Consider the following 20,630-nt stretch of genomic DNA (forward strand, 5'->3'; position numbering starts at 1 on the left):
AACTGGTGACTAGGTTTTGTGTAAGCCTTAGCAAGATCTAGATAGAACTACATAGAGAGAAAACTAGAAAGAAGCAGATTATATTTAAGAACAGCCCTGCTAGCTTAGACTAAGGGCCCATCTTTCTTTGAACTATGAACACTGCCAACCACAAGCAGGGTATGATTGCAATGGTCCCCCACATCTGTTACAATCCAAGATACTTAAAGAGCCAGATATTTAAAAGGCCAGACCCAAGATACTCAGCATCCTCAGTCTAATACATTCTCCCACACAGCAAGGTAGAAAAATTTAAAAGAGCAGAATTTAATCTTCACCTGTATGAATTACAGCTTCTAATTAGATTACCTCTTTTTTTTGTTTAATTCTCATATAAAATGGGTTCTTTCAAGATTGAGTCATTCAACATTTAAAGTCTAAATTCACCTAATAAAAAGGAGGAAACGTTCGATTCTGCTTAACCGTGAGGAGCTCAATGCAATCTTTTTACAGAAGACACATATTAAACAGAGCAAAAGAAGGATTGCAATCAGGTTTCATCCCACATCTGCATCCAATCTTGACAAAAATGGAAACAGCTGTTCTAATCTGCAGTAATAATAAGACACAAGAAGTTAACCAATAATATAGATATTTAATGCTGAAAGGGAGAATAAACAATATATATATAATACATTGATTTGTGTGTATGGACTGCATATCAAAACCAAGTATATTTTTACAGGTTCCTGATGCAGGAAATCATGACATTTGCCGGAGGAGGGATTTTCCTAGGAGGTGATTTTAATGGTGTGAGGAACTCAAAATCTGAGAGGTCATCTAATGTTTTAAAATCCAGTTTGGTGTAGTGGTTAAGAGTGGTAGGACTCTAATCTGGAGAGCCAGGTTTGATTCCCCACTCCTCCACTTGAAGCCAGCTGGGTGACCTTGGGTGAGTCACAGCTTCTTGGCGCTCTCTCAACCCCACCACACCTCACAAGGTGATTGTTGCGGGGATAATGACATACTTCGTAAACCGCTCTGAGTGGACGTTGTCCTGAAGGGTGGTATATAAATCGAATGTTGTAATTGTTGTTGTTGTTATTATCATTATTAAATTCCTCCCTCCTTCAAAATTATGTTGCTCCTTTTAGAACATTCTGAGTTATTGGAAGTTGGGGGATTTTTAAATCCCAAAATTAGAGACTATACTTTTTATTCTGCACCTAATTCAAGTATACGCTATTTTCCTCATTTCTCCAATGACCATTGCAGGTATTCAGGATGTGAAGGCTATGTGGATCATTATTTCCTTGGAGCTAGCAGAAGCCTGTTAGATCAGAGAGACTGGACAGGAGTTGGTTGCTGTCATATCAGAATGTACAAGAAGTAGTTCTGGTATTAATGAGGGGCTGCTGGGAGTTTTTTTTGTCTGTTATAATGCCTATAATTTGGAATCCCTTTAAGGCATTTCTTAAACATATATCCATAAAAATGTATCTGAATGTAATACATATTTAGTTGAAGAAACTTGTCTCTGACCAAATTAAAGTCAAGAAACTGAACACAAATCAACTATGATTCTGTCTGGAAAGAATCTGATGTTTGAAAGACCAACTTTGAATGAATCAGAACTTCTAAAACAGAAAAACATGATATATGCTGTTAAGCAGTGGTTTTATAAGTTTGGAAATAAGCCACCCAAGGTATTAACTAGATTATTGCAGAGAACAGAGGCAGACATTAATTACAGTTCTCTTTGTGAAAGAAACGAGGTGGTTATTACAACATCAGAAATACTGGACCACTGTAAATAGTATTTGGGGAGATTATGTATGATGGAAAATCCTTCTGTGTTTACTACTGATGAATTTCAGAAAGATAAAAGCCATAGGACTTACAATGGGATTTAGAGTGCAATGCCAAGCAGTTACACTCTCTAAGACCATCGAAATCAACGGGACTTAGCAGGGTGAAACTCTGCTTAGGTTTTTTAAGTTGGGTTAGGAAAACCTTCAAAAATTGTGATCCCTGATAATAGCTTATATTATTAGGGACCTTAAGATTGTTTACTGTTTTTTTTTAATGTCTTGGGAAGGAACAACCAGTTGAGAAAATGTATTTGGTTTTAGAAGAGGGGAATGAAGACTGATACTGTATTTCAGGGATTGCTCTTTGAGGAAAATAACTTATTTTTACAGGAGTCAAAGGAGTTCCTCTGTACATGGAAAAAAGCTTTCAGAAAGTCACTTACTGTTTATTGGATTTTGGAATAACAGAAAGCGAGGGACAATCTGTCTATATATTTTTCATGTAATTAGCTTAATTTTTTTTCTTCTGTTCATAGCTATGTTTGTATTTTAACAATAATACAAACATTACAGAAGTGAGCAAGTGAAACATTCTCAGTGGAGAAATGGTAGATTCTAATCCTTTCAAGCACGCAGTAAGGATCCCCTTGCAGGTCTCTTGGCCAGGAGCGCGCAGAACCTTTCAGTCAGTCTGCTGGGTCCTGCCATTGCATCATCCAAGGATTCAGGTCCTGATAATGAACACTGGAAGAGCCAAGAGGGGGGACCTGTAACCAAGCAAGGCCAGATGTTTGAGTGGTTGAAGAGTCGGTAGGTAGATGTGCGTGTGTGCAAGTGAGGACTGGCTCTTTTGTGGTTTCAGTGGAACTCCATTACATGGCTAAGTTCTCCTACCACACACTAATATAGTTAAGTGTGAACTGATCCACTGAGGTGTCTCCAAAAGTTGTTAGGATGGTATATCCCTCCCTCAATAAGCAGCCCAATTTTGGTGGTCCATAAAGGCATTCATTACTGTAATTCTGTTTGATTTTCAAGAAAAAATGGAAAATCAACAAAAGAGAATTACTATGGAATGCTGACCTTTATTAAAAGACAGAAATCCAATATGGGCAGATATTCCTTCCCCTCCTTCCTCCCCACATATTTTAAGTTAGCAGACATCAGATCAGCACCAAGCCCCATAAAAAGAAACACAGATGGGGAAGAAACTATTTACAATGACAGGTGGTTATTACAACAGTGGAAATGGATAATAAGTATATTCAAAAGCTTCATTTCACAGCATCTGAAGCATGACAAGTAAATCAGGTCAATGGCTGAAAAGCTTTAAGAAGTTACAGACTGAGCCAAGATCACAATCAGCAATAAGGGGAGAGAACATGGCTAAGATTAGGGGAGAAGATGGAATTTACCACCTAGTATTAGGTCAAGAACCATATACGTGCCTAGGCAGACCTGCTACCATATTCCCTGTATCAGGAACCAAAGGAGTGTGTGTGTGTGTGTGAACACAACGGGGATGCAATCCTGGTGCATCTGCCCTGTGCTTCCATCTAATGGCTCTTCTCCTCCTGAATTCTCCCACCATGCTGGATGTAGCACCAATGTGGGGTTGCTCACTCCTTGAATCAGCCAGGATGGCCTTTCCCTTAGATGATCACAGGCAGGCTCATGCTAAAAAAAAATTGCTGCATTCTACATGCTATATTATACAAATTAATCACATCTGCATACGATTTATAATCTGCTTCCATCCTCCCAGACTACTAAAAATTCTGCTTGTCACCGCCCTGCCACCAAATACTTGAATTTCAATGAGCATCACCTTTAGAGAAAAAGGGAGGAAAGCTCACGATAACATTTTTCAAGATAGGTAGCCACGTTATTCTGTCTGTAGCAATAGAGTTATTCTGTCTGTAGCAATAGAAAAGAGCAAGAGTCCAGTAGCACCTGTAAAACTAACATCATTCGGGGTAGGGTATGAGCTTTCGTGAGCCACAGCTCACTTCTTCAGATACCTGATATTTCTTCATCAGGTATCTTGTTCTTTTCTACTGTTAACATTTTTATTACTTAACCCCAAGCACAACAGATTCCAAGGACGCTAAATGTCAGAACTGCACACCATGCAGTCTCTTCCCCAAAGCATTTCAGTTCATATTATTCTGCTTTTTGGGAACAGCATGTTTGATCTAAGAGCTAGCTAAGGGCAGTGTGAAAGGGCAGCTTTAAAAACACTTGACTCCTGGCAGCTGACTACGGGAATGAAGCGCTCTTGAAACCCATTGCAGGCGGGGTGATACGGAAGCTTTGCCCGTGGTACAAAATCGGGCAAGCCCATGCTCACCAGCAAGTCATCCTTTGGTGGTATAGTCCTCAAAAGTCTATGCACACGTCTCACAGCCTAAGGAAATACATAGGCAGATGTATGAGGTGGTGTGCATCTTACAAGGGACTGAAGATATAGCAAGGAAGAGGTGGCTCTGCCCACTCCAACCCAGCTATACCTTTAACTAGACTCGTGCTTGGTCCAAAGACTTTCCCATAGCAAATTAACTCTTTTAAGAAACAGCCAAAAGAAAATGCTGCAGGCAAACGTTAGCAGACGGCCTTCACCTTAAAAGCACGTAGCTTGAAGCATGCTCCCATTCAATTTAAGCAACAGGGTCAACTCCTAGATGGTTGAACAGTTCGGGGGCTAGCCAAGTGGCAATATACTGTAGAACTGCTAGTAAAAAAAAAAAAAGTTAATTTTTTTAAAAAGCAGCATGCGTACTCAAGGCTGTCCCCGGAATTCTTTTGAACAAATGCTTTAGCGCATTGGATTATGCAAATTCCGCGAGCATCTGGGGAAGGCTTCCTGCACCGAAGCCAGGAATCACTGCAGTTGGAATGGATGTGCAGTGCAGGAGATCCAGCCCCATACCTTTGCTACGATCATTACTTAAACAGTTTACTTAAAACAGACTGATCACATTTTCCAGCTTTATGTTGGTGTGTAACAGGGCTGTGTAAAAAAAAAAAAAGGTCATTCTGTGCCAAAGTAATGCAGGTTCTTCTGAACTCTATGCCCAAAATTCCCCTTCTGGACTTCTGCAAAAATCACAGCCCATACTTGTAGCACTGGCAATTAAGCTTCAAAATACAACTTTTACATGAGCCTGAGCAGGACTCAACACAGACTTTAGAAAAAAAACCAGTTTGTGTTGCCACAGAGCTAGAATCTGGCTTCTCTAAACACGGTTAACATGCAACTTTGTCCTTTCAGTGAGACAGTATACAAAACTTGGTGCAGTCAAAGCCACAAAAGACATTTCCCAGTGAATTCCCGGCTTCTCGCAGCCGAAACAGGGTGGGGGTAGGAAAGAACCCTCTTAAAACGATCATCTGCAGACTTAGAAATCAAATTCCTTTTAAAATCTTTTCCAGTCAAGTAGTAATAAATACTTTAATTATATGTGCATTTCCCTCTGCTGAAGCTGTTGTTCAGACTTTCCAAATTACGAAGGGAGATTCTGTTGTAAGGAAAGGCAACCAGCACCACAGGGGGTTGGATCCAGCCAGCTTTTTTACTCGAGCCTGCCCAACTTCCCTCCCTGCCACAGCCCCACAGAACGTTTCTCCATGCAGGCTTCAAGATCCCTACTGTAGCCTTTTTGGTGATCAAAGGGGATCTCCTCCACCTTTTTCACCAGCTGGAAAGCAGATGGGATCCAACTTGGCCTTCTCATTAGGCTCACACCAGCGCATTCCATGCAAAGGCTCTCTCACCTTGCTCAGTCGCATTTCTCCTCCAAAGCAGAGGCAAAGAGTTCTTTAACCCTCTCCTACCCACGAGGCTTCCAACTCCTCTCTTTATGGTGCTCACTCCCTAGTGCAAGCCAAGACACAGGTACACAGATCAAGCCATGCAGGAGCACGCAGGGAGATTCTGCCAGTTGTTGCTTACATCATTGTGGAGAATGAGGTAGCCCCCCCACCCCACCCTTCAGCTGCCTCTTGGCTTGCAGGACTGAGTGTGGGGTTAGCATTCTTGTTCAGTACAAAAATCTGGCCTTTTTAAAACATAAAGGACATGCCAAGCTCGTATATCGTTTGCGTAACATAACAAAAAGATGCTTGGAAGCTGACTCTTCCTGAAATAAGGCTTCTATAAACACATTTTCTGTTTTCTCCTCCTCTCTGGGAAAGGAATACAAACCACAAGCAGATATTTCTCTTTGTCAACATTTTCGGTATCTTTTTAAAAAAATTCCCACAGCCCCTTTTGTTTTTTCCTCCAACCGCACTGAACCCTTCCCTTTGCCATTCCTACTGTGTTTTCTTCATGGCGTGTTCAAAAGGACATCCAGTCTTTGAAACATAAGTATGGTAAAGCAGTAGCATTCGACTTAAAAAATAAACACACACACAAATACATCTACAGATCCCATAATGCTACAGAAGTTCGCACGATATTCAGAAGTTCACCTCATTTCAATGGTTTTAGCAGTTATACAAATGCATGTACAGCATTCTAAGTTTCTGCAAATCCTGATAAATAAGACACAGAAATATCAGTCATGGTTACTTGTTTCTAAGAACTTTTACTCTGTAAAATGTTTGGTCACTCAAAGCTATAAGCTTAAATCACATATCAAAGAACACAGGCAATAAAGCCCATCTTTATACTAGTAATATAAGTTATCAGTACAAGCCAGACAAAAATCTAGTGGTAATTGATTCCCCTTTTGAATACAGTTCTCATCATGTAGCAGAATAAAAATGTTATCTATTAAAATCTTATTTTTCCTTTTTTTTTTACAAGTTGTCAATTAGCTAATCTTATGTACAGTGCAGAATTCCTGCTAGCTGCAGCAGTTTTTAACTTTGGCACAACACAGACGTTCTGATCCTTGTGGCATATTCCAGTCCCAGGGCTGTTGCTTTTCTGGCTTTCACAAAATATCGGGCGCACACACCCCTTCACAGTAAATCAGAGCCCTTGGACCTGGTTCCCCTCCCCGCCCACCGTTTCTTCCTTCTTCGCTTTCAGACAGCTAGAAAGGAAGAAAACTGTTAAGCTGCTGTGCATCAGTCAAGCAACAAAATATTTACTTCTAAAGGAGCCTAATACCTTCAGTCACCTGCAATTACAATGCACCAGGAACAGATTTAGTAATTTGCTACATGCCAATCTCAAATCTTTACCCATCATTACAGAAGCACCATTCTCATGATTCAAACACAGCACAATGCACTAATGCAAAACAGGACAAAATAAGATGTTTATTGTACGTGTTGAAAAAAAAAAAAACAACCTGCAGGAGCTTCACTGAAGCAAGTCTGCGATTTCAGATCTCTTGTGCTATTCAGTGCAAATCTTTCAACCCTGTATCCTTAGGAGAATACCAAATGACTGTACTGTATTTTCCAGAAGTTGGGAAGAAAGCCATTTCAAAAGGCATAATGTAACAGTCAGGAAGTCCCGTGGCTGCATCTCGTCACACTGCTGGGGCCTTGCAACGTGGAGCCTGTACACTGTTTTCTGTTCGTAGCAAAGTTTGGGGGGGAAATCAGAGTGTAAACAAATATTTTTTAAAAATCCCACAATACTGTCAGGCCAAAACACTTTGCAAACTTAAGTCTGAAATATAAAAAAAGCTTCCGTGCATGTACAGTTCGCTTAACGCTAAAATGCTTCCTGCCTCCGGAAAGGGACATGCTTGGGACCAGAACCAAAGAACTCTTAACAAGCAACTTCAGGCCAGGGTGCAGAAACTTGGGGAAATGTCTCTCTAAAGCAGAATGGGATGTGGCCTGTGACCTCCAACCTCTGCTCAAGTTCTTGCTGGGTCCCAAAGATCAAGACTACGTGGGCTGCATGCTTCTTCATTGGAGTTTTTCATCTACGTGAGACACGAACAGCTCCTATTTCACTTGCTTTTCAATATAGGCGCTAACTGCATTTTAAAAAGCGTCTACCATTGTTTTTTTTTAAGTCTACCTGCTGTACGGAATTGCGAGTCAATCATCGGACTTGGAATTGGTAAGTTACGTTTTAAATACATCTTTAAATACGTAAGTTACATTTTAAATTCACGCATTTCCATCGTTTCAGTATAGGTGCTTTTCTGAGATTTTCGAGTGTGAAATAGTTTGTGGTTTAATAAAGAAAAAGGTACCACCATCCCAGGCTGCATCTACACAGGAGTGCAAAATTGTGCCCACCTGCTCCAGCGGAAGCAGCAATTTATATCCTCTACTGTGGCAGCAACAAACGGGCCGGGAACAACTGAGAATGGGGCCTCCATCATTCTCATGCTGCTTGTGTTGCCACCGCCCCAAGCTTGCTCCCCCCCATTCTCTCTTACACCTGTGCAAAACTGCAGATGTGACAGCCTTTGTTAGAAGGAAACAAGCTTGGGGATTTACAGGGAATCTCGGGAGAGGGGTATCTGGACATTTCCAGCCACACACCCAACTCTCGCACTCAATTTACTATAAGTAGTAATGTCATCTTTAGCATTCTCTTTCATTCTCTACAGCAAGCCACAACCAAAACAGGTACAACCCTCCTAAGTAGTTTTTTGATGTGCTTTTTAAAATGCTGCCGTATAGATTATAACTTTAAGAAAGAGCAATTGCTCAGAAAGTTTCTTCTCACCTGCAGCTTTTAAAACCCACACAGGGTTACCATATTTCTATCTCGGGCCAAGATTTAGCATGCTCAAGGCCCTGTGGTGTGAAAGAACAATAGGGAATATTCTGTGTATGTTACTGGACCTTAAAGGGAGATACAATTTGGAAACAATATTACCCCTCCAACAGGTAAAGGGCAATGGGCCCAGTGCTGAAATGAGCATATGCACAGGACACTTCAACCTTGTGAGATTTTAAGAACCTTGTCAGAATGGCAAACTCCTTCCATTCTCAAAGTCTACACGTTCATGACTTCAGAAAAGTCTCTTATAATTTAGCATGAGCCAAACTCTTCAGTACAGACAATGAATTTGTTAAGGTAAACCCGTGCGGAGGCAATATGTCAGGGAAATCTTAGGGAAGCCAAGTTTCAGGACAAAACACTTGAGGCCCAGTGAGAGAGATTTAGCCCTTCAGAGCTGGAAGAAAGGCAACAGCTCACCTGGCTGGAAAGGCCAAGCACACCTTTGTAAGCCACTACAAACAAGAATGAAATCAGCTTTTATGGTGCCTCCAGCTGTAAAGCAAAAGGCCCATCGGCTACAACTAGGCCTTCTACAGAGCAGGACTTGTTACTCTGAGGATTATATTCAGTCAATCCCATTTGTTAAGTGAGAAACCTTTCTCTGGGAAGCAAAATCAAAAAGTATCCAGTAGCACCTTTAAGACTAACCAATTTTATTGTAGCATAAGCTTTCGAGAATCAAGTTCTCTTCGTCAGATGCATGATACAGAGAACTTGATTCTCGAAAGCTTATGCTACAATAAAATTGGTTAGTCTTAAAGGTGCTACTGGACTCTTTTTGATTTTGCTACCACAGACTAATACGGCTAACTCCTCTGTTTCTCTGGGAAGGGAATCTTCCGATCCAATGCTGTATGTAAAATCTCTCTTCTGGGTATCCTTTATTATCCACCATCTCAGTATTCAGTTCTCCTTTTCTCTCCTTTGTAACAAACTGTTCACCTTAGATGGTTTAGTCTTTTCTATGGGCTCTGCTCAACAACTTCACTGTTCACAGGCTCTTCATCTTGACCCCACTGGCCCTGCCCCTTGGAGAGTAGGCCCTGGGCTGGACCCCTGCCCCATGTCAGATATGTGCCTTCTAAGAGTTTGTAACTCTACCAAGGGACTGGTGGTATTATGTTGGCACTCATTTGTTCCCCCCAATCTTATGCGGTTTCTTCTAGTATGAACTAACAGATTCCGGAACACAAGATGACTGGGACAAAAAGGCACACGTGGACTTGCAATTAATATCCCAAAAGCTTCATACTCAACAGCTAGATCAACCTAGCACTGGTTCTGTGCTTCTTTCAGCTTCTGCTAGTAGAATTTAAATTCAATTTCCTCCTATCAGGAGACGCGAGAGCATGATAGAAGGATGGATGCTGGATCGCCACCTTCTGAGCCCTTGGGCTGCCTGATCATTTCTGAGCTGTAAATTTCTCCCGCAAGTACCGTTTTTTCTGAAGTTTCATGAATCAAAGGGCTCTTACGATTTCATCACTTGTCGTGAACAAGGACTGCCCTTCTCCTAAACAGGTTCAGATGGGAAGCCATGTTAGTCTGCAATAGAAGAGCAAGATTCGAGTCTAGTAGCATCTTAAAAACCAACAAGCTTTCGAGAATTACGCTTGACAGATAATCAAGTATCTGACAAAGGGAGCTTGACTCAAAAGCTTATATCTCTTGTTGGTCTTTGATGCTACTGGACTCAAATCCTGCTCATCTCCTAGACAAAATTTCTTTTAAGATGGAGTCAAAAAGTGGCAATATTAAGCAGTGCCAAATAGTCACAATCAGGGCTTTTTTTCAGGGGGAATGCGGGGGAACGGAGTTCCGGAACCTCTTGAAAATGGTCACATGGCTGGTGGCCCCGCCTCCTGATCTCCAGACAGAGGGGAGTTTAGTTTGTCCTCCACTGGAGGGCAATCTAAACTCCCCTCTGTCTGGAGATCAGGGGGCGGGGCTACCAGCCATGTGACCATTTTCTCTTGAGGGCAACCCACCGAGTTCCACCACCTCTTTTCCCAGGAAAAAAAGCCCCGGTCACAATACTTGCTTTAGGAAAGCTGTGGCATTTCAACCTGGGGGGAAAACATCAAAGTTGAGGTACAGGCCAATCTGATTAGCAGCAGCGTCAAAACTGAGCACATCGAAACTGAACAGGCCTGCAGTAAAATCTTGCTTTTCGTCTGCATGGAAATGGTGATATTTGCATGAACTCAGAAGGCACTAACACACGATTGATGGGCTCTTTGCGCTAACGCCATGATAGTGTTTTGGTATTCTTAACCCCCAAGGCTCCAAATACACGGCAACAGCTTTCTGATGAGCTTAGTTTTCAAAATGAAATTAGAAGGTTTTTTTTAAAAAAAAATTAGTTTTGATTTTTGAGCCTTTTCACAGAAACTCTCCAAATTCTTGTGGGTTTTGCATTAAAACTTTTAAACAACAATGAACTCTCCGGATTTCAACAAGAGCTCACAAGGTATACACACACATATTTATATGTATTATGTGCTGTCAAGTCACCTCCGACCTATGACGACCCAAATATGCCTGGGGCAAAATATTGTTTTTGCCTCTTCTGGAGTGCCTATGTTCACTTTTAATACCGCAAAGTCAACACAAGATGATTTAACCCGCCGTTTCCACATGATAAAACTGTTATGAATAAAATGTCAGGCTTGTGAACAAAATCAGCTTTTCCCACTAGGTGGAAGAGGGCCCTGCACTTCAGAAATGTTCACTGTACGAGAGTGGGGCAGGAGTCTCCCATGACGTTTTTCGCACATCAAAAGCAAACGCCATCACCTGGCCTTCCACATGTACTGTCGGAAGTCAGCACTCTGCAATGCCTCTAGCAAGTCCAGACATGCTCATCTCTCCCGTATTTCATACTGTGCATTAGCTGGGATTATTTTCCCCATAGCTCCAGTCATGCTAAAAGAGAATGTCTTTGAACACATTTAGAGTAACAGTATTCAGCCTGTTTATCTAGCACTGAAGAACTGGCTTGCATGTTAGAGTCCAGTGTGGATGTAAACCTGGGTCCTTGCAAGCCGCCTTTCCTCCTGTAAATCTTGAAGCCCTGTGCCCTGGAAGTGCATGTTCCCTTTACTTAAGTCCCCCTGCCCCCCAGCATTAACCAATTTGCCAGAGTGGAAGAGCCTGCCAGAATGGGTGTGGATGGCACTTTCCCTTGCCATGTTTAAGAAGGTATGTAAGGCAGTCTCTTCCGGAAAGCATTTGGTAGAGGAGGAATTTTTCCCATGGATCTGGCTGTTGCTGATCCTGTGCCTTTTAACTCTTGGGTGTGTTAAGTCTAAATGCTTTTATGTTGATAAACTCTGTATTCTAATCTGTTTTGTTAATTTATGCCTTTGCAACTTGATTGCTACACTGTTTGCCGCCTCGAGTACAGGGAGATAAGGTGGGATAGAAACAGCTTAAATAAATAAATATGCTTACAAGAGAAATGGGTTAGCATTAACCACGGTTGGTGCACTCACAATGCTAAACCTGTGGCTAACACTCAAGAAGGGAAGAGAGCTCACGTTCCCGAGGCTGGCTGCCAAATTGCTAAGAACGTTTTGTAGGGAGTCAGCATTATGTCTGCCCCAAATCAGGGCATAGGGCTTCAAGAGCATATTGAAGGGTAGTATTTTTATTTTAAGAAATGGAACAATGTTCCAATACTTTGTTTAAGTTGGACCTTCAAATGCTGGGGGGGGGGGAGGCTGCTGTCTGTGTAGTTAACACTGGGGAGGGGAGAGAATTGTCCCTGTGAAATTTAGAGCACTTCTGAAAATTATGCCAAGTTGAGAACTGAATTCCTCATAGTCAGTGCAGCGTGACCCTGTTGCAGAACCGCAGTAGCAGCTGTCTGCTTGAACTCATTTCCATTCAATCCGGTTAGACTAGCTGTACTTATTCATTCGCTAGGGCCACTGCTGAAAAGGAAGACTAATGAGGCAACTGGGAACTGTGAGAATTACTTAGCAAAACCCAAAGCTAGAAAAACAGGAAACAGCACCATTTAAATCCCCCTATGAATTCAAGCGGTGTGGTCTTGGCCAAAACTTACACACTCTCTGAAGTGTTGTTTCATGACTCCGCAGCTTTTCTGAGCCTTCAGTTTCATACCTGTCGCAAATTCAAAAGTTGCTTTCTTTCTTGTCCTTTTGCCGATGGATATCCAAAGGACTGTGCAAGACAAAACAGTCTTGAAGCCTCTTAATCTGCTTGATTTCACTTTTCACGTGGTTACAGATTTAGAACAAGCCTGGTTTTTTCTTCCCTTTCTATTACGCTCAGGAAGGTTTAAACCTTCCTCAGATTGGGAAGTCTTGAGAACCCCCGCTGTTCTGAACCACAGGATGGCCAAAGGGAAGCTTGCAGGTGCCATTCAAAGTCCGTCCCCTGCCTCTCTTCTATATACAGCACTGTTTACGACTTGTTAGAACCACAGATGCTAGATGTACTCGTGTGGCATATAATACTCTTGACCTGCTTAGCAGGCCTAAAAGCAATCACTGTCTCCAACCATGTTTCACACCTTAAAACTCAGTTAATTTCTTCCAAACAATGAAAGATAGCCACAAGAGCTGCAATTCATACTCTTCTCTCTGTGTGTAAAACTCTATGCCACCTTAGTGCAGTTGTGGTTCGATCAGATTTGCTGTTACTAGTAATCATCACTTCATACTTGGCAGGCATTCTTCTGCTAGAAAAGGAAATGTCAGCCCGAAGGCAGCCAGGTAAGACATGGTGCCTTTACAGGCTGACCTTGAACTGGATGGTGCAGTTTCTCAGACATGATGGAAAAACTTGCAAGTGGTTGCACTTTAACAGGCACTCCTCTGACAATAGCAGGGGCACCCGCCAGCACTCTCGGAGGGCTTGGCTGTCCTCTGACAAGCTACTTGGTGTATCTGTCTGAGGGGCAGAGAAGAATAAAGGAGCCATGGGCCTCGGAGGGTCTGGCTCTTCCAGGGTGAAGAATCTGGAGGTCGCGCCTTTCAACAAGAACAATCCATGCAATAATCCTTTAATGCGGCTTCTCTTGTTATCTTTTAAAGAAACAAGCTAAATGGAGTTATGAGGCTTTTTCCGATGGAAGCAACCTTTATCTCACACTTTTCAAAAAGGCTGCAGGACTGAAAACAAATTTTGGTATTGGCGGCAATTTTTTTTATCTTGCATTTAAATATCATACACACCAATTTGATTTAATATAAAAAAACATAGTTTTGACCCAACCTCCCCTCCCTGAAGACAGATCGAGAGAATTCTGTAAACCTAGCACATGGCTCCATATGTAACAAAGATGTTCCTCCCCTCTTCTGTTCTAAAAACAACCCTCCCCCAATAAAACCATTAACCAAACTTCAACCCATTGCTGTGGCTTTCCTTTGGTATCCTTTACCCCTACCCATCTCGTATTCCTCTGAAATTTTCTTTATGCTGGAAGGGAGGAAGACAAACACTTTTGCAAAAGGAACACTACAATCATATCTTGTTGTGTTGGTTTGCACTTATTTTCCTCCAGCAATAGGAGGAAAACAATAAAATGCATGTGTATCAATCAAACATAAGGCAATGAAACACAGTCCCTTACGTGATATACCCCCTAGCAGTAGAGATGTGGAGGAGAATTGAATTTGGAGGAGTGGGTTTGTAATCCCAGATTCTGGACTTACTTTTCTACCTCTGCTAATCAAGGAACAAGTGTTAGCTGCACGAGTCAGCGACTCACTCCCCCTTTCCAAGAGTGATCAGATTCTAAGTTGGTGGTCACTAGAACCAGCGCCAAACTCTTGGTGCGGTACAGCGAGATTACGTCCCTAGAACCCAGCACTTACATGTCAGTCTGATTTTGAGAGTCTACGCCTAACATGCCGAGGGGGTTCCCAATTGTCACTGTCATCTGTTTCTTCTTCATCCTCTTTGTCTTCTTCGTCATCTTGCTCATCCAGCAGTTCCTCCTCTTCTTCCTCTTCAACAAATAGCTCGAGGCCTTGCTCAGCTCTTCTCTGCATATCCCCAAACCACTCCCTCACCTGCTCATATCCCATGTGTGATCTGGCAACCAGCTCATCGAGGTCCTGTTCATTAAGGAATTTGTGTTTTAGGTAATAGTCCTTCAGGATTGCCTTTCCAGTTTTAAATTTGATGACCGGAGTTCGGTCCCAGTGTTTGAGCCTCTTGTTCCCTCTTGCTCGCCCACGAGGCCTTCCTCGCCCTCTTCCCTTTGGTCTTCCTCTCCCTCTCCTCCTGCTTTGACCATTCATACTATTAGCATTGGACCCTTGATAGGAGTAGTACCATTTCAAGCCACCATTTTTCCACGCATAACGAGTATCTCCAAACCAACTCACAATCTCCGATCGAGGAAGTCCGGTTTCTTCAGCCAGCTTGTCATATTCTTCTGCCGACGGCCACTGAGTCCGAACAAATGACATTTTCAGTATATGGAGCTGCTCTGGTGTCTTTTTACTTAGCTTTCCGGACTTCTGAGCTCCAGCCACTTCAATACAAGATGTCTCTGCGGATGCTTCCTTTGAGATACTTCCATTGCTCTCGTTTAGTTCCTCACTTTCCTCGCTTAAAGTTTTGGATTTCTTCTGTTCTGCAAACCAAGCATCAATCTCTTGCCCGGTCAGACTGGTTTCTGACTTTATTCTAGCCAGTTCATCATCTGTAAGGATGGGATTGTTGTGAAAACTGTCTTCAAGGACTTGCAGTTGCTTGGGAGTCTTTTCTTTGAATTTCTGTGGGGCACCATCTGAAGCATTCCATGATTGCTTCTGCTGTGGCGAGATCAGTGTTGGGGATTCATTCGTTTCATCACTTGAATCAATTATGATAGTGCAAGAATCACTGCTGAGATTATTATAATGGTTATGCTTTGAGTTTCGCTGGTTGTACCTGGTGTCACTGAACCATTTTTTGATCTCCCCTTTCGTCAGGCCCGTTATTTTCATGAGCCTAATTATCTCCGAATCTTGTGGAAAGTGATTTTTAAGATAGCTGATTTTTAACTCTGTAAGCTGCTCTTTTGTTTTCTTCGCACGCACTCCAACTGTGTCTGCATTCGCTACCACTACTTCCGATTTAGTAGGCTGTGGGGCTGGGACAGCAGCTACTTGCTTGGTTTCAGTAACAGGTTGTGCAGCTTGGACTTGTGCTTTCTGCAGCTGGGGTTGATTTGGAACTCCTGCTACAGTCAAAGCGATTGGGGCTGTCACCGGAAGTGTGCTTGCACCAGCAACCTGTGTAAGAACTAGGCCAGGCTGGCCGACAATTTGGCAAGTCTGCAGAATGGAAGGCAGACCGTTGCTAGCTGTTGAAATGTGTGCCGGAATAACCGTAATCGTCTGAGGGACAGTGTGCACAGTGCCGTTGAACTGCTTTCTCCTTGCTTCTTCCACTTCCTCCGGCGTCCAGCTGACCCCGTGTTTCAGACGCTGAGCAGAGAACCAAATTTTGATCTGTTCCTCAGTATATTTCGCTTGACTAGCAAGGAGCGCAATCTCCGACACAGTTGGATAGGGAAACTTGTTGTATGTATTAAGCAAGAGGGAGTTGTTATCCAAAGCGGTGTTGTAGGTAGGAATGCTGTTGACAGGGATCAAGACTTTAGAAATTAAGTTTGAGTTTTGCGGTGATGCTATGGTAGCAATTACTTGTGTAGGCTGAATCACCGTGGTGGGATTAACAACTTTGCTACTGTTTTCTGTAGCTGGCGTATTATTTGTGCTGGAATCCGAAACTGCAGGAGCTGGCTTTTCTATTATTTCCTCACAATCTGGGTCAGTTTCAGCATCCTTCTCTTCCCCTGGATGTTCCTCAGAAGCACCGTGGAGAACCGCAATCTTCTTGGACTCATTCTTGCTCTTCATCATTTTCATAATAGGGGTTTTGCTAATTGAGATGCCCAGAAAAGGAAACTCAGATGCCTCCATCTCTTCAGCTCTGTCCTCGTGCACAAAACTCCCATCGAAAGTAAGATCATTCACCGTCTGCTCAAAGATTGTCTGATTGTTACGTCTTACCATGGTCAGTTTAAAGTTCTCCTCTCCAGGGTGGTACTTTGTATTATGTTCGGAAAGAGCATCATACCGTTTGGTAACAAACTTGCATTCAAGGCAGACATAAGAAGAACTTAATACAACATTGGGGTGCTCGGAATTGACGTGGAAAGTAAACATATTGAGATCGGGAGTCTGAAATGTGCAATACTTGCATTCATATCCCCCTTCCACTTTTTTGTTTTGCTGATTGTCAGGGTCCACGTATTCCCAAGAGTCATCACTCAACACACTTCCTGCAGGTGTGATCACAGGTGGTCCTTCTTCGGCATCAGACACTGCTTCCATGTCTGGGTCTGGCTCGCTGGCAAGCACCATGCACGGTGTGGTGGATTTTCGTTTACTTGCCATTCTGTTGCGGTTAAAAAAAAATGGAACCTATGTTGGTACTGCTATTTCACACTTCCCAGATGTCTAGTTTTACTATAATGGCTTTACGTGCAAGAAGTCAATGCATGGCAAACTCTGCACATTTATCATGTCAGCAGCATTGTTGTAGTGCAGCTAGGTAAGACCTTAACTTGCAGTCCAAAGGATAAAAGAACGAGCAGCAACTTCTCAACATCTGCACCTGTATTATAAAGATAAGAAAAAGAAAATTAGATTCTTCCTATGGAGTCACTGCCTTCATACATCTTTGAGAGTATCTTAAAGCCAGTGATTTCTCCTGAGATACCAAAGAAATACTGCAACCCTTATGGACCTCCACGCAAGACACAATATACACCAGCCAATGGAGACTCAATAAAGCCTGGTAGTGCTGCTGCAGAAACAGTGGTGTTGCCGAGAGCACAGCAGGCCACAATACATGGTATTAAGCTTGCAGGGACACCAGTTGGATGGGCCTGGAGGACTACTGAAAGAGTAGCTCTGTACCTGAAAGGGAGAGGGGCCCAGGGTCAGAGGTAGTTCACATGTACAAGATCCTTGATTTGCTCCCTTTCATCTCTAGTTGAAGACTCTCAGGCAAAAGCTGTTGGGGAAAGAACTTTCTGTGCTTGTTAAAAGGATGGTTTACAGTGAAAACTGGAAGACACAAAGTAGTTGGGAAACTGTCAGAAGACTTATTGTCCGGTTGGTTTCTCATGGGCAAATATCACTTAATAGTTTTGTTCATACAATCCTAAATTCCAATTAGCACATCATTTGGAAACTTCCAATATATACCCCTCTTCTGCAATGAAAACTGGCTTTAATTCAGATTGATTTTTCAGTTGTCCTACAGCCTATTATAGTTTGAACAAATGCTTCAGGGAAAAAGGTAGCCAGCATATTAAAAAATTCATTCAATTCATTCTTATTTCCTGCTGCCTCATGTAGCCGTACTCAGGGCTCTATTGCAAAACAGCAGCTAATTGCTATCACCCTCTCCCAGGGCTTTTTTTCTGGGAAAAGTGGTGGTGGAACTCGGGACCGCACAATGACGTCACTTTGGGTCAGCTGGAACAAGGAGGGAGTTTTTTAAAGTTTAAATTGCCCTTCATGGAAATGGTCACACGTCCGGTGGCCCTGCCCCTGATCTCCAGACAGAGGGGAGTTTAGGTTGCCCTCCACGCCACTCCAGTGGCGCGGAGAGCGATCTAAGCTCCCCTCTGTCTGGAGATCAGGGGGCGGGGCCACCAGCCATGTGACCATTTTCAAGAGGTGCCAGAACTCTGTTCCACCACGTTTCCACTGAAAAAAAGCCCTGCCCTCTCCCATTTATATATGCACCATAAGAACTCTACAGGAAAGACTGTGCATAAAATGCATATCAGGTCATTTCAGGCTTGAAATACAAAGCACTGAATTATAGTGCTAAAATACAGTAAGGGATGTCAACATTAAAACAAAAGCCATTATGACCAATACATGCTGACTAGGCAGAGATCAGAAATCTCAGCATATTAGCTGAATTACGAGCCCAAGCCACGTAGGGTGTGTCCCTCCAAAGAGAGAGTTTGACAAACTCCAAGTTTAGAGCTAAGAAAATGAGTACAGCCTGTCACTTGAACTGACAAAATGGATACCTTAAGGCTTTGCCAATGGAAAATATTAAAGAATGATTTTTATTGGAAACGAGAACTGTGGACTGGATCCAACCAGTTTTTCTGCTTGTGAAAAAGGGAGGGGGCTCCCCTTTGCCTACCAAAAATGCTGTTCTGGAGATAACAACAACAGTGTGCTTATAGATTGCTCTTCTGGACAGATTAGTGCCCCACTTAGAGTGGTGAACAAAGTCAGATTATTATTCCCACAATACAGCTGGGGAGCTGGGACTGAAAGGAGCGGCTGATCCAAGGCCACCTGCAGAGTTCATGGCAGGAGTGGGACTGGAACCAGCAGAGTGCTGATTTGGAGCCCAGTTACTTAATCACTATGCTACAGCACCTCATAGGACCTGTACAGGCATGTGGGATGCGGGATCCGTAGTAAGGAGGGGAAATAGGAGTAAGGTTTGTAGTAAGGAGGGGACTGTGTGAAAAAGGTGGATGAATCCAGCCATGTTTCTTCACTCTTGGTACCAACTTGTGTAGTATCAATTATCTTCTGTCTTCCCCACAACTACTATGTTATACGTCACAAAGTGGAATTTTATTTAAGATTGTAAGTTAACTATAGTTTAATAATGTATTTCTTTAAAAAATGGTAGACTAGGAAGCAGCATCTGTTCTGTAACGCTACCTCAAAATCTTATTTGCCTGGCAAACATCTTTCTAAAACTGGCAAAGACAGTATTTTTCTTTGCACTACCAATGCAAAAAGTGTGATTTATTCTGCACCCAAAATTGCTTATGAGGCAGTATTGAAAAAAACTAACAAACCCAGCCAAGTACCTGGTTGCTTACATATCTGAGGCTGTCCCCAAGGAAGGGACAATTCGTTCTGCATGCTTAAACAGGGCTCAAACTTGAATTGCCCAAGCAGCAGCCCTCCACGTCAGATGGCAAACCACTTCTGAAGCCAAGGGGAGAGTTGGAAGCGGTGTGGTATACAAAGGAGGCCTGCTGTTCATCAAACAACCGCCACTGGACCCTTTGGCTGAAATGGTGAAGGAAACATAGTTGACTGGCGTAACCGAGTCTTCTGGCAAGGTAAGCACACAGGTATTCAAGCTACCTAAAGATCTCTTCATCAAGCAGAGTGGAATGTTTGTACTCTCTTGGGAAGACTATTCTTATACACTCAGTCTGAAATTTAGCTGCATGTAATATGATTTGCATGGCATTTCCATAAGTAGATGCAATGACAAAATGGGAGTTGGCAAACGTGAAATTGACCCAGGAGGGGGGGCGGGATCATGGAATAAAGATGGGGTTTTTACTGCCCTTCTGTCATTTGTATATTTTGATAGACGGTGAAAAAAATATTGAATTTCTAGTACCGTGAAAACCAGGAAGATACTTTGAAATTTCACTGGTCTCTTCTAGATGGAACTAAAGAGCACTAGAATGTGATTCCAGGCAACACGATCCCTCTACAATTTATTTTAAAAACCAGTTCTTTAGCCAGCAAGAAACTGGATGCACTATAGGGTCGTCGATAGTTTCTAGTGAATTGGAATTCCCTCTAGCCCTTGTTTGGAAAGTGCAGTCGTATTGAACCAAAAAAAAATATAGCCGCCGATTCTGTCTTTTTAAACTACCCTTCCTGGCTAACATTACATCTCCCGACACGTGTTCTTCACGTGTCAGATGTTTCGTGTACAGACTCTGAGCCTAACATGTGAAAACACCAAAGAGTTTTTAAAAGCTTTATTAAAGGACTATAATTAGTAGACAAGCAACGACAAAAAATTGCAAATAGTTGTTAATAACTTCCAGGTTTCAGATCAATGAACAGTTTGCCTAAGATTGGTTACAGGAAATATTTCTCTGGATTAATGGAGTTAAAAGGAAACTGGACAAGAAAACAACAACACTGTTCTTAAACTGGGCCCTAGTTCACCAAGTATTAAAGGTTCTTAAACTGGTCCCTAGTTCACCAAGTATTAAAGGTAAAGGTAGTTCCCTGTGCAAGCACCGAGTCATTACTGACCCATGGGGGGATGTTGCATCACAATGTTTTCTTGGCAGA

At 42.5% G+C, this 20,630-nt stretch overlaps 1 protein-coding gene across 2 annotated transcripts in view; it reads right to left on the bottom strand.

Moving 5' to 3' along the window:
- Window positions 1-2,190: 2,190 nt before the first annotated feature.
- Window positions 2,191-20,630, bottom strand: part of ZHX1 (zinc fingers and homeoboxes 1) — a 30,481-nt gene continuing 12,041 nt past the window's right edge. Inside the window, exons 2-3 of one of the 2 annotated variants that reach the window (XM_054984949.1) lie at window positions 14,346-17,145; window positions 2,191-2,557 (exon numbers count right to left, since the gene is read on the bottom strand). In XM_054984949.1, the coding sequence (XP_054840924.1) occupies window positions 14,349-16,925 (2,577 nt within the window). In that variant the 5' untranslated portion in view covers window positions 16,926-17,145 and the 3' untranslated portion in view covers window positions 2,191-2,557; window positions 14,346-14,348. Of the gene's footprint in view, window positions 2,558-10,494; window positions 17,146-20,630 lie in introns of those variants that run through there. The other variant, XM_054984947.1, reaches the window with a different exon arrangement.

Source organism: Eublepharis macularius, chromosome 7 (genome assembly GCF_028583425.1).
Source record: "Eublepharis macularius isolate TG4126 chromosome 7, MPM_Emac_v1.0, whole genome shotgun sequence".
In the NCBI taxonomy this organism is placed as follows: domain Eukaryota; kingdom Metazoa; phylum Chordata; class Lepidosauria; order Squamata; family Eublepharidae; genus Eublepharis; species Eublepharis macularius.